Source organism: Mastigoproctus giganteus, chromosome 3, assembly GCF_048544385.1.
Source record: "Mastigoproctus giganteus isolate SK-2022 chromosome 3, ASM4854438v1, whole genome shotgun sequence".
NCBI lineage: Eukaryota > Metazoa > Arthropoda > Arachnida > Uropygi > Thelyphonidae > Mastigoproctus > Mastigoproctus giganteus.
The window spans coordinates 138,674,610-138,689,947 of NC_143577.1; the positions used below are offsets into that span (position 1 = coordinate 138,674,610).

The following is a 15,338-nucleotide window of genomic DNA, read 5'->3' on the forward strand; positions in this document are numbered from 1 at the left end:
TCATTCTTTCATTAATAAATTGCCAGTTTTTGATGTTATGTCTCAATCTTTTTAACAACAGTAGAAACTCCTGCTCTTGCCTTTCACTCTTATCGACTCCCATTATTTCCTTTCCACATCCTTTTTTCTTTGTCTCCGATAACACAACAATGTCTAAATTGAATTTTTGCAGTTCATCTAGAAGAAAGTTTCTTTTAGTTGAAAGACCTTGAATATTCCAGCATCCCAAAATCATTGTCCTTTTTCGTTTGCAGAGTCGTTCCTGAAAGTGCAGTCCGTTTTCATTTTCACGTGTAGGTTGTTTAGCATTTGTGTATTTTTTACACTGATCGAGGAGCTAGCCTGTTGCAGCAACCCCCAACCTCGAGGACCAGGGTATCTCTCTTAGTTTGGCCCCTACCCTTTGACCTGTCCGGCTTGGGAGGCCTTACCAGTACCTAAACTACTGTCAACTTAGAGTCCCCGAGTCATCGGGACACACAAGCCCCCCCCCAACAAGGTGGAGAATACCATCAGGGGAAATGGAGAGAAGGATCCCGTGAAAAAAAAAAAATATATTAGTTCCAAAATCAGCCAATAGGGGATAATATGGCATTATACAAGAGGAAACACATGACAAAGTACCAGCAACAAATAAATAACTAAGAGAAACCTTAATGAAATTACAAATTTTTATTTGTGCCCTTTCGAAAAAAAAAAACAGAAAGAAACTGAATTTCACTAAAGTTTTAAATTGAAACTAAAAAATAAGACACTGAACAGAGCAGAAAATTTGCATAAATCTGAGTTAATTTAATGTTCCCAGCAGCAGAGAGCTATAAAGCTACAATGCAAACATCACAAGCGTATTCTGTAAGTTTACTATTAACAATGCATCTCACTCTGCCTGATCGCGTTTTAATTGTGAAGTCCTTCTACATTAATGGATGCAATGCAGCAGCCGCTTTGCATGAATTTAGATGCTGTAAGAACTTATGTCAAGGTCCTTTATCAGCTGCAGCAGTTAGAAGGATGATTAACAAATTTGAGGAAACTGGTCCTTTGTTGTTAAGCCTGTTTCACCTCAGGTAGCGAGGAAGTTGCAACAGCTATTGTCGATACAGCTGCTGGAACTAGTAGCAGTGCACGGGGAGTAGCAAGGCAATTGGATGTCCCATATTTCACTGTGTGGAAATTAATCTACTATTATCTATATAAGATCTCTTTGCAGCTGCTGCAGTCACCAGCAGCAGCTGCAAAGAAATGATCCTGAAAAACTAATGGCATTTTCTCTAACATTTTTGGCCAGAATGGAAGTGGATGATGCCTGGCCACGAAACATTCTTTGGAGAGATGAGGTCCATTTTTATCTTGATGGGACTGTCAACACTCAAAATTGCCAAATATGGGCAATCTTCAGCTTCAGAAGCACTGCATGCTATTCAGCAAATCCCATTGCACTCGTCAAAAATCACTGTTTGGTGTGGCATGACTGCAATTCCTCGCAAAAAGTATGGCCCTAGGATGAAATTCGAAGTCATGCCACACCAAACAGTGATTTTTGACGAGTGCAATGGGATTTGCTGAATAGCATGTTCCATTACAGTACAAAGATATCATCACATGCGGAGCAGTTTCGTTATTCCTCAACTGCAGCAAAGAGTATGCCTGGATGAGACAATTTTTATGCAAGATGGGGCTCCTCCATTCACACGACCAGTACAGCAGCTTCTCCAGCATCACTTTACATCAGAAAGAGTCATTAGTTGTTTGTTTCCCCTTGCATGGCCACCACATTCGCTTGACCTTACACCATGTGATTTTGGCTGTGGGGTCACCTCAAGGCCAATGTCTATCGAGGAAGTGTCCCTAACCTGCCTGTCGTAAAGGACAACTTAATGCAGCACGTGCAGAACATTACTCCAGAAATGTTGCATTCTGCAGTCAAGCACACTGTGCATCGAATGAAATTTCTGGTTCAGAACAATGGTAATCATGTTGAAAACCAACTCCACCAGCAGCGACATCATCGACCATCGGGAGCAAACTGTGAGTGAGTTTGCAGCTGTGGACCCAATGAACTAAACTGCCAGAGCACATTTCCTCTGGCAGTTTAGTTCAGTTTCTTTCTGTTTTTTTTTTTTTTTTCGAAGAGCCGAAATAAAAATTTGTAATTTAATTATGGTCTGTCCTAGTTATTTATTTGTTGGTACTTTGTCATGTGTTTCATCTTGTACAGCACCATATTATGCCCTATTGGCAGATTTCCAAACTTTTTTTTTTTTTCATGGGGTCCTTCTCCCCATGCATTGAATAGTTTACTTACTAATATTGGTGGCATTCCACTTATTACTTAGAGTTACAGAGAGCTCTGAATAGGGATACTTTAATTATGGCCACCCTGTATATAACAATTTTATGAGGTATCCTTTTTAAAAGTTACCAGAATCTCTTATATTCTTTCATATTTTATTTTTTTCCTGGTGCAGTATAACCACAGTCATTTTTTCTCCAGTAAAATCAGTCATCATCCTCATCACATTTATATGCATTTCTTCTGTCTGTGAACATCTTAATACAAAGGTTCATATCTTTTAAGCCTGTGTGTGTGTGTGTGTGTGTGTGTGTGTGTGTGTGTGTGTGTGTGTGTGTGTGTGTGTGTGTGTGTGTGTGTGTACTATTTCAGCACACTGCATATATAAATATGTTAATAACATTATTATTATTACAGATATTTGATGGGTACGATATAAATGCCCCAGAAATGGGCCATATTTGTGGTAGACTATTACCCCCACCACTTGTGTCACATTCCAACAGAGTTCTGATCAGATATGTTTCAGAAAGATATGTAGGAGGGCTCTGGAAGCTCCATTGGGTAGCAGTAAATGAAACTGTGCTTGTCACTCCATCTTCTTTAGTATCATGTAAGTTATGCCTCACTGTTTTATTTCCTCTTTTTGTCTATATATCTAAAAGAGTTACCACTTTTTTTTAGGTACTACCCATTTTCATGAATTGGGATGCTCCCTCAATAACAGCATTATGTTTTATTGGCATCAAAATAAAGAAAATGAGTAAATGCATAGGAATGTGTGTGGATTTCAGTGTGGGAACATCATGGCAATTCAGTTTGAGGATTGACAAGACAAAAGATTTAAGTGATTAAGAATTGGCATGGTGATCAACACTAGATGTGCCTGATGAGTCTCAGAAACTATAACACTGCTGAGGTTTTCATGTGACTATATCTTGGGAGTATCGACATCGTTGATCTAGTAAACATATTACAGAACACAGTAACCCTCCTATAGTTGAAAGCATCTGATTATGGAAGAAGCCAACAGAGGCTGACAAGACTTGAGGGTAGCAGAAAGGCTATATCACACCTTGTTACTGATCAGAAATTGCAGCCAATACCCAAACAGGTTCCACTCCTGCCAGAATAATACAGGAAAATACAGGTTGCAGTGGGCTCAGGAACACCAATACTAGAGAGGGCAATGATTGATCTCAGAATCTTGGTTCCTGCTGTTTAATGCTGGTGGACCAGAATATGGTGAAACCAGTAAAGTTCTTGGATCTAGCTTGCATTGCTGACATCAGAACAACCTGTTTAGACCAGTGCAGCAACATTTGGATGTCAGAGATTATCCAGAAATTGTTTCCAACCATATACATCCCTTAATGTCAGCAGTGTATTCATCTATGAATAGTTCTTCAGAATTATACCAAAGAGCTCCAGAAAAACAAGAATGAATTCAGCTCACTCTGGTGGCCTCCCAGCCACTAGATGTGATCTCAATCCAGTTGAGATCAGTGATCAATCAGTGATCTCAATCTAGTTGAGATCAGTGATCTCAATCCAGTTGAGCACCTGCAGGTTGAGATGGAATGAGCTATCTGAAGTGGAGGTCTTCACCCATCCTGTTCGCAACAACTGCAAGGAACATTTGAGTTATCATGAGCGAGCATCCCTGTTGTTTGCTTTTCAAATTACATTTGGCGCACTATGGCCATAGTTGCCAATGCGCCTAATAAATCCCGAAACAAACAAACAAATGAAACTACATTGAGTCCTCACTATGACAAATCCAGGCAGTAATGAGGTAGATGGACAATTAAAATTGAGGCACTCGAGTACAAGATCATAACTGTGCATAGGAAAAATTTAGAGCTTGTGTGAACGAATAAGTATTTTGGAAATTTAATTTTTACCGTATTTTTGATTAATTACCATATTAAATTGTGTTTGACAAATAATATATTAGTCTCAGTGATGTTCATTAGCTTATTTTTAAATTTAGCTAGAGATTTTGAGTTACAACTTAATATTCATAGAGCTTTTGTATTGGTGTTTTGGCCAGAATATCGTAGAATGTAACGAGTATTGTAGGGGAATTGTAGGGTTTTAAGTGTGAAAAATAAATGAACAAGGTTCTACTTACTTCTTAGGCTTTACTTATTTTATTTATTTATTTTTTTGTTTTTAGCTAGTAAATTTGTGAGGATATAACTAATTTAAAACTCTGATATTGTGACAGTATATAGCATAAAGCATATCTTGAATTGATAGCATAAGATATAGCATCAGCCAAAAAAAAAAAAAAAAAAAACCCTTATTTCACCCAACCACTCGCTCCAAATGTTTGTCAAGTTCTGCCTTGAATCTATTTGAGCTATCAACTTCTACAACAACAGATGGAAGTGTGTTCCAGCAATCAACCACCCGCTGGCTAAAGGCAAACTTCCACACATCTATCCTACAACTATCTTTCCTCAATTTGAATTTATGCCCTCTCAGGTGATTATTCTGAGCAAGACGAAGAATCCCATCAGCATTGAGAATGCTCAAATCATTCACGGCTTTATACCCCTCAATCTGATCACCTCGCTGGTGCCTAGTCTCCAGACACTGTAATTTTTGGAAAACTTAAGCCTTTCTTCGTAAGAGCAACCCTTTGTTCCATTCACTGAACTAGATGCCCATCTCTGTACACGTTCCAAACAGCTCTACATCCTTCTTAAAATGAGGCCTCCAGACTGTATACAGTACTCAAGGTGTGGTCTCACCATTGCCTTATACAAGAGGATAATCACCTCCTTATCCCTGCTAGAAAAATTCCAGTATATCATTGACAAGACACCATGCGCTACTCTTGCAGACTGTCTGCACTGCTTAGAGAACTTCATATCTGCCTGCACAATTACCCCCAGGTCCTTTTAATTCTCTACCACTGTCAGTGTGGTACCACAGAGGTGATACGTTACTCTGAGATTACTGCGTCCCATATGTATTAATTTACATTTGTCAATTTTAAACTTCATTTTCCACCTATCAGCCCATCTGCTCAACTTTTCTAGATCCTGTTGCAGCAGGGTACTGTCATTAGTGTCATTAACAACCCTGCCAACCTTCGTATCTTCAGCAAACTTGGACATTAAGCCTGATATACCATCATCAATATCATTTATAAATACAGAAAACAACAATAGATCCAACACTGAACTTTGAGGGACTCCACTAATAACATTAGTCCACGATGAGCAGTGTCCAATGATTACCGCTCTCTTTCTTCTCCCCCTCAACCACCCCTTTATCCATAGCAGTAATTTGCCTCCAATGTCACACTGCCACAATTTGTGCAGCAGTCATACATGTGCAACAGTATCAAAGGCTTTTCTGAGATCCAAATATATGGTATCAAAGTTATTCTTTGCATCCAGTTCCTATGTGACTACATCATAGTATCCAATAAAATTAGCCAGACAAGACTTCCCCTTAACAAATCCATTGTGTGTACGAGCTATAACTGAAGTCTAGATGATCCTGCAATGTTTCTTTAACCAGTGCCTCCATTAATTTCCCTGGAACAGAAGTTAAACTAACAGGTCTGTAATTACCTTTGTCTCCCTTTGATCCTCCTTTGCAGATTGGGGTCATATTTGCATATCTCCAGTCCAGGGAAGCTCTCATAATTAAGGGTAAGGGTTTGCTTACTTCCTTTGTCGCCTCCTTTAATATAACTTGATAGATTCCATCCACCCGAGGTGCCTTTCTTGTGTTTATCTTCAACAATTTCTCCTCTTTCTGAATGTGTGAATGTCGATGCAAAATATTCATTTAGTTTGTTAGCTACCTGAGCAGGATCATCAATAGTTGAACCATCTATATCAAGTGGACCAATCTGATTCATCCCCTTCCTTCTAGAGTTTACATAAGTAAAGAACTCTTTGCTGTTTTTCTTTGCATCCTTTGCCAAATATTTCTCATAATCGGCCTTCGCCTGCCTAACGTCCTTTGTAACTTGGTTATGACCAGCTTATATCTATCATAGGCTTCTGTGTCACATGATAATTTATATGTATCCCATGCATTTTTCTTCTCTGTCACATGTCTAATTAGTTCATCTGACATCCATTTAGGCCTAAACCTTGAACAATATTTCTTAGTTGGTAGGTAAAGCCTAGTAGCTTCCAAGATTAATTCTTTGAATGCTTCCCATTTTGAATTTGCTGTTGGTAACATCATCACTTGGTTTCACCATATAGAATTTAAATACTGTCTCAGACCACCGTAGTCATGTTTACAAAAGCAAAACCCTTCCCTTTACCCTTGATGGTAGTTACCTCTTTGAGTAAATCCCACTTCAGCACACTGTGATTACGGCCACCTAGTGGTTCGTTTATCTGCAGATTCTTGATGCATGAAGAATCACTACTGATAATCAGATCAAGAGTATTACTCCCTCTAGTTGCCACCCGAACATGCTGCTTTAGAAAATAATCATCCAATAAATCCACAAAAGCCTTACTAGTGTGTGAGTGACCAACCCACAAATTCCAGTCAATATCCAGGAAATTAAAATCCCCCATTATAAGACATTCTAATTTACTGGCCCACTCTATTTCTCTGCACTAGGCCTATAACACACACCTCCTCTCATTTTTTCTTTCCCAGTGCTTATGTCACACCAGACAGACTCAACATTGCATTGTCCACCAACATCGATTGGATGCACTTCCTTAGATTTTATGTGTTTCTTAACTAACAGCATAACCCCTCCTCCTTTCCTGTCCTGTCTATCCTTTCTGTACACATTGTACTCCCCAAATTCCAGTTCTGCACTGCTTATGTCTGTGTGGCACCATGTCTTTGATATCCCAACAATATCTTCCTTTGATGTCTTGACTAGCACTTCAAACTCATCGAATTTATTAACTACACTCCTAGCATTGGTGTACATGCAAGTATACATGCACCTGTTTCTTCTCTTATTACCCTGAACAGCCCATGTATTTACTTGTTCCACTATGACTCCCAGCAATTCTGGAAATTCCCATTGCCTTACTTTCCAGGCTTCTGCTCAATTGCATTTCAATAGAAGTAGTGCAAGAATCATTTTTACCTCTGCCAGCGGCTACTGTTAATCTATTAGTCCATGTATCCCACCAAACTAGCAGTTTTCCAACCCACCTAACTGTGCCTCGATGGCATCAGCAAATATTCTTGTACCCTTTCTATTTAAGTGTATCCCATCCCTGTAGAAGCAGAGTCTCTTGTTAACAAGCACAGACCAGACTGAGAAAAATTCTATCCCTTGAGCCTTGCACAGTCTCTCCAGAGCCGAATTGATTGTCAGGGCTCTCATCATATACTCCCTCCTATCGTGTTTGGGCAGAATTGCAGACACTTTCAAATTCAACCCTAACTCACGGCTTTTTTCCAGCATTGTGTTGTACTTAAGTAATTCTGCTGGTCTCCTACTCTTAATATCGTTAATGTCAACGTGTATTACAGTCTAACCCTTTGTGCCCTTAAAGGATGATATCTGCCCTACAATGTCATCAACCTTTTTGCCCCTGGAGACATACCCTGGTCCTGTTCCATCTATCCTTTTAGCACAATATGTTCCCCATTTCTCTGACAATAGAGTCACCTACGACCACTAGTTCCTTTGGGACCAGTGCATTCTGCCTCAGGGAATGTCGTTGTGTTGCGTGATGTTCAAGTGCAAGCTCTGGCATTGATGTGGGCTGCTGAGAGCTTGATGGGCCTCTCAATTTAAATCCTTCGAGAGCATCCACCTTGTCCTTCAAGCTCTCATATAAGCCCATAACAATGCCGAGTTTGTGCCCTGATTTCCTCACACTCCTTATATCACGCACACACAAAGATATTCCCCTTTGCAATATCATGTCCCGTTCCTGATTGCTCAAAAACATCAAACAAGCAGTGCATTTCAATAAACTGTGATTCAGAGAACAACCGTCCTCCCTCAGTTCTCCCCTGAGCCACAACACTCCCACTAGTCTGAGACTTTTGCTTTGCTGCTCTGGTCTGATTCATGATTTCTATGAAAGTTCAATAAAATTCAAATACAAAATATAACCCTAAACCTATATCCCAATGCAGTTATAACACTATACGGTACCCCGTATTATCTGCGAGTTACGTTATATGACTTTTTATCCCCTGTCAACTTATATGTATTAATATATGATGTTACGTTTGTAATAACTAGGTCGCTATATTTATTTAGTTAAAAAAGTACAATTCAATTGACAATGAAATTTAATAAGATTAATAAATTTTACAGATTAATTGATACTACTATACTTGCTATCTAGTTTTCCATTAAATCTTATGCTAGCACAGGTTGTTTCATATAACAGCAGTATCGTATGTAATGGTAGCAAGTTACGAACGGTTAATCTATGGACACAAGGTATTATTTACTTTCCAAATTGCGCTATCTAAATTCATAATAAACCACGGAGCTTGACTAGGTCTATAAGCTACTTATAAAAAAATAATTTAATCTAACAATTAAGTCAATAAAGCAGCCAAGTATAATTAAAAACTTTTCCATACATGGATTTGATACCCTTACTGATACTAAGTAATAAGCTACAAAATCTAAATTCAATTTAAACTAAAGTATTGTTACTAGGAATATAAAGCAACTCTAAAAAATAAATAAATATGCCAATTTAAAACAATAAAAAAGCAAAAACTTCTCTATTTGCTGGAGCCGTAAAAACTTCTCCTGTTCACATGTACTCTCGCACGCACTCCCCGCATATTATGTATCACTGCATTTGCAATCTATTAACTTAATGTAGTACTGTCAAAATTGATTCATTTTATTAATTTTCATTATTAATCAATTAAATTTTATTTGAACAGAAATTGTGTCCCAGATTAGAGCAGCAAGGTAACGGGCACATATTAGCCAAAGTTCTATGGTGAAAAACTGAAGGGGTGCTACTTCTGTGAATCAAGGCACAGCAAGATGTGCAACTTGTGCAATGTTTTCAGTCTTTTCTGGAATAGGACATGATACAGCTGACAGGGATGTTTTTTGTGTTTTTGATGCACAGGGCGTAAAAATGTTTGGCGCCAGCTCAGTGTTCTGATGGGTGTTTATGAGAGTTTGAAGAGTACGATATATGCCTTTGAAAGAATTAAAATGGGCCCCATCAAGCTGTCAGCTCCCCAACTCAATTCCAGATCTCACATTTCTGGATGAGGCAACACAGTGGCAATCTCCAATGCAGAATGCTCTAGTCGAACACAGGAGGTTGTTATTGTCACTAACTCTGTTTTCAGAGAAATAGGAAATATGTTATACAAAAAGGATAAGTGGAATAGAACCATGATATGTCTACCTGGGACAAAAGTAGACATTGTAGAGCAGATATCATCTTTTAAGGGCACAAAATGTTATATTGTTGTACACGTTGGCGCTAATGATGTTAAGAGCAGGAGATCTGCAGACTTACTTAACAAGTACAGAGCAATGTTGGTAAAAAGTTGCAATTTAGGATCGATTTTGAAAGTGTCTGGGCAATTAACATGTACTCCCTCAACACATACTCTCTCTCTCTCTCTCTCTCTCTCTCTCTCTCTCTCTCTCTCTCTCTCTCTCTCTCTCTCTCTCTCTCTCTCTCTCTCTCCCCTAATGTGAATGGACAGAATTGCCCAGACACAATAGGAGAGAGTATATTTTGCAAGCCTTGTCAATCACTTCGACCCTGCAGAGAATGTGTTAAGTTCATTGGGTAGAATTTTTCTCAGTATGATCAGTGCTTGTTAACAGGAGAGATTGGTTTTAGAGAGATCAAATAAAATTACACAGAAGGGGTGGAGGAATATTTGCTGATGCTACTGAGACAGTGATATGAGGTCAGAAAATTGCTAACTTGGGAGATACATAGAATGATACATTAAAGTAGAGCTCCAGGCAGAGCTGAAAATGATTTTTGCACTGCTCCTTTTGTAATATACAGTAGCAGCCTGCAAAGTGAGGTGCAGAGATTTCAAGTGGATTTCCTGCTGTGGGTCATCATGGAACAAGTAAATGCATAGGCTATGTTAGGGTAACTAAGAGTAAGAGCTTCAAATTTCATGAAGAATTTGGAGTACTGATAAAGTCATCAAATGCAGACATTGTAGAGATAGTGGGGACTTGGTATCACTCAGACATAAAAATGATGCTGAATTTTAACATGGGGAGAACAATGTATACAGAAAGGATAGGTGGAGGGGTTATGCTCTTAGTTAAGAAGTATATTATATCTGAGGCACTGCATCCAATTGACATGTTTGACCAGTGCAATGTTGAGTCAGTTTGGTGTGATATAAACACAGGGAAAAAAATTGAGAGTAGGAGTTAGTTATAGGCCTTATGACTCCAGTGAGTATAGCAAAAAAGCTATACAGAGAAATAGAGTGGGCCAATAAATATGAATGTCTTATAATAGGGGATTTTAACTTTCCAGATGTTGAATGGAATTTTTGGGTTGGTCATTTATGTGCCAGCAAGACTTTTGTAGATCTGTTGGATGACTGTTTTCTACAGCAGCATGTTAGCAAGGCAGCAAGAGGAAGAACACCCTTTATCTGGTTATGAGCAGTGATTCTTTATGCATTAAGAATCTGCTGGTAAAAGATCCACTGGGTGGCAGAAATCACAGTGTACTAATGTGGAATTAGTTAAAGATATGACTGCTATCAAAGGTAAAGGGAAAGACTTTTGCTTTGTTAAGGGTGATTATAGTAGTCTTAGAGAGTATTAAATTCTATGCAGTGGTACTAACTGATGATGTTACCAACATCAAATTCTAAATGGGAAGCATTCAGGGAAGTAATCATAGAAGCTACTAGGCTTTTCTTACCAATGAAGAAATACTGTTTAAGGCTTAGACCCAAATTATTATTATTATTATTATCATTGCCATATGGTACAAGGAAGCCTGAGGCTTATGCTGCACCAGCCAAAAAAAAAAAATTCCGAATTACCCCGAGAGAGAGAGAGAGAGAGAGAGAGAGAGAGAGAGAAAAGTAGAAGGGAATCGCCAAGAAAAAGAATGATGATGATATCCAGCTCAGGACCTGGGTGTGCCAAGGCAATACTCACCAGATGTGAGCCCCTGGGGGTTTAATGGATGTCAGATGAACTATTGAGATGCGTAACAGATAAGAAAAAGTGTATGGCATGCATATAAATTATCAAGGGATAGAGATAGGGATAGGGATAGGGATAGAGAAGCCTATGGTATATATAAATTACTCCATAATCAAGTCACAAAGGAGAGTAGACAAGCTAAGGTTGATTAGGAAAATTTGAAAGAATGCAAAGAAGTGCAGCAAAGACTTCTATGCTTATATTGACAGTAGAAGGAATCGATTGAATCACATTAAGCTACTTGATGTCAGGGGATAATTGTTGATGACCGTGCTCTGGTTGCTAACAAATTGAATAGGTATTTTTCATTACATTCACATGTGATGAATTCTTTAGGTGAAAGGATGCCAGAAATTTATCAAACTCTAATGGTAAATTTGAAACCGAACATAAAAAAGGGTGACTTAGGTGGATGGAATCGATCCAATCATATTAAAGAAGGCAACAAAATAGATAATCCCCTTAACCTTAATTATGAAAGCATCCTTGGATTCGGGGAAAGTCTCTATGGACTGGAGACGTGTGAATGTATCCCCAGTTCATAATGGGGGATCAAAAGGTGACATTAGTTATTATAGACATGTTAGCTTAATATCTCTTTCAGGGAAAATAATGAAGTCATTGGTAAAAAATGTAATTAACACCATGTGGACAGGAATGCAATTATACTGCAGTCAAGGCATGGATTTATTAAGTGGCGGTTTGTCTAACCATTATGATAGGTTACTATGATGTAGTGACCAAGGAACAAAGGATTTGATATGCAACAAAGGATTTTGATATTGTTTATTTGGATTTCAGGAAGGCTTTTGATACTGTTGCACACAAAATACTACTGTGCAAACTGGAGCCATTTGGCATAAAGTTACTGCTGTGTATAAAAGACTGGTTAAGTAGAAGACAAGTGTGGACACTGCTCTTTATGGACTAATGGTATTAATGGATCTCCCTAGGGCCGGATTGTTTTTTTTTTTTTTCAGTATTTATGAAGATTATTGATGAAGGTATATTAGCATTAGTTGAGGTATATGATGCAAGAAAGCAAGCTTATACAGCATCAGCCAAAAAAAAAAAAAAATAAATAATAAATAAACCTTCCCATTTTGCCCATCCGGTCACTCCAAATGTTTGTCTAGTTCAGCCTTAAATTTATTTAAGCTACTAACTTTCACAACAACAGATGGAAGTCATTTCCAGCAATCAGCTACTTGCTGGCTAAAGCAAAACTTTTGCACATCTATTCTGCAACTGTCTTTTCTCAGTTTAAATCTATGCCTGCTCAGGTTCTTAGTCTGAGCAAGCAGAAGTATCCCGTCAGCATTGAGCCTGCTCAAACCATTCAAGGCCTTATACACCTCAATCAGATCACCTCACAGGTGCCTAGTCTCTGGATGCTGCAACTTGCAGAACTTAAGCCTTTCTTCGGAAGTGCACATCTTTATTCCTCTCACCAATCTTGTTGCCCTTCTCTGTACTCATTCTAGCAACTCTACATCCTTGCTAAAATGAGGCCTCCAGACCTGTACGCAGCACTCATGGTGTGGTCTGACCATTGCCTTATACAAAGGGATAATCACTTCATTGTTGCTGTTAGCAAAATTCCCATATATCATTGACAAAATTCCATGACCTGCTCTGGCAGCCCGTCTGAACTGGTAAGAGAACTTCATATCTGACTGCACAATTACACCCCAGGTCTTTTTCATTCTCCACCTCCCTGAGTGTTCCACACAGTTGGTACATTTCTCTTGGATTACTGCTACCCGTATGCAGTACTTGGCATTTGTCAACATTATACTTCAGTTGCCACTTCTAAACCCATCTGCATAACTTCTTTGTATCCTGTTGCAGTAGCATACTGTCTTTAGTATCATTAACAACCCTGCCAACCTGTTAAGTTGGACATTAAGCCTGATATACCTTCATCGATATCATTGATAAATACACAAAACAGTGGACCCAGCAACAAACCCTGCAGAACTCCACTAATAGCATTAGTCCACATAGAGTAGTATCCATTTATTACCACTCTCTGCCGTCTCCAACTTAACTATCCCTTTATCCTTTGCAGCAACTTGCCCTTAATGTCATACTGCTCCAATTTGTACAGCAGTCTTCCATGTGCAACTGTATCAAAAGCTTTCCTGAAACCCAAGTACAATGGAACCTCTATATTCGTCATCAGTCCATTCCTGAGGGACGGATGAATACTGAATCAGACGAATATAGCATCAATTTTTTCCATAGGAATTAGCTAAAATTGGAATAATCCGTTCCCAGCCATGAATCTGATACATAAATAAATAAAAATTTAACCAGAACTTTACCTTTACTGAGGAGCGATGATGGCAGAAGCTGAAGAGGAGGAAAGGAATTATGTATTGTTTAGAAGGGGAGTCACCTTACATTAAAACATCAGGTACTGTAACTTCAATTCTGGTGATCAATGTCTTTTTTGTCCCTTTCCTGACGATTGACTAGCACTCGATTTAGCAAAGAACTTGTCCAATATTGTCTGTTTCTGCCTGTTTTTTAAATTTTATCACATTATCATTGAATTAATTTATATTTTGATTAACTACGGCAATGTTCAGGTTCCACTTCTCGACCATTCTCTGTGTTTTGGCCCAATTGGACAGCATTTCCTTAATGTCAGCAGTTGGGATGCTGCCTTTACTTTACCCTTCCTCCTCTGATGAAATTTCCTCCACTGCTTCAGCTTCCTGTTCTTTATGAAGGTCCAACAGTTCTTCTGTGGTGAGCTCCCTTTTATGATCCTCATTATCAACCTCCAATCCCATGGACCTGCCCAGAGACACAATTTCATCAACAACAGGCTCTGACTCAAAACCTTCAAAGTTTCTTTCTGACACACACTCTGGCCACAATTTCCTCTATGCCGAGTTCATTGTCCGGGAAGACACTTCCCCCCATGTCTTATCAATTATCCTCAAACAATGGTGGATATTGAAGTGATTTTTCCAAAATTCTCTTAATGTAAGTTCGGTTACCAACATCACTTCAAAACACCTTTGAAACAGGGGTTTTGTATAAATTTTTTTAAAACAGGCAATGACCTGCTGATCCATGGGTTGGATTAGAGGAGTTGTGTTTGGTGGTAGATATTTAATGTGAATAAAGCTGTATTCCCCTGCCAAATCGTCTTCCATTGATAAATACAGATGGAAATACAGAAGCCAATCCATTGATAAATACAGATAAATACAGATAAAACCAGGGGGATGAGCAGGAGCGTTGTCCGAAACCAAGAGGGCCTTTACAGGTAAATTATAACTTTCTAGATAAGCTTTGACACTTGGGGCAAACAGTTTGTGAATCCACTCCAGGAAAAACTGTCTTGTTACCCAAGCCTTACTGTTAGCCCTCCATATTACATTTAGTTTACTTTTTATGATATTGTTCTTCTTAAAAACTCTCAGATTTTCTGAATGATAAACAAGCAATGGTTTAATTTTGCAGTCCCCACCTAGCGTTACCACACAGCAAGAGTGTTAATCACTCTTTCATTGGTTCGTGTCCAGGCAATGCTTTTTTCTCTTTTGTGATGTAAGTTGTTCTAGGTATTTTTTTCCAGAATAGGCCCATCTCATCACAATTAAAAATTTGTTGAGGGATAAATCCCTCAGTGTCTACATAGTTTTTGAAACCTTCAACAAACTTTTTATCATCTTCTGCATTTAAGCTTGAAACCTCTCCATGCCTAACTACACTATGAATGCCCATTCGCCTTTGAGAACGAGGGTATCCTGTGCAGACGTACATTTTTGCCGCTCCTGGAACAGAGAAGTTTTTTCTGATTTATTTTCTGTTTTATAAGCTTAAATTCGCATATTAACTGATTTTCTAGAGTAGTTTTTTATTCTTATT

The 15,338-nt window shown here is 38.6% G+C and overlaps 1 protein-coding gene across 1 annotated transcript in view; it reads left to right on the plus strand.

The window, feature by feature from the left end:
- Positions 1-15,338, plus strand: part of LOC150088287 (cubilin-like) — a 1,623,406-nt gene that overhangs the window by 580,299 nt on the left and 1,027,769 nt on the right. Inside the window, exon 19 of the mRNA XM_090370104.1 lies at positions 2,711-2,906. Coding sequence (XP_090226230.1) covers positions 2,711-2,906 — 196 coding nt within the window. The remainder of the gene's footprint in view (positions 1-2,710; positions 2,907-15,338) is intronic.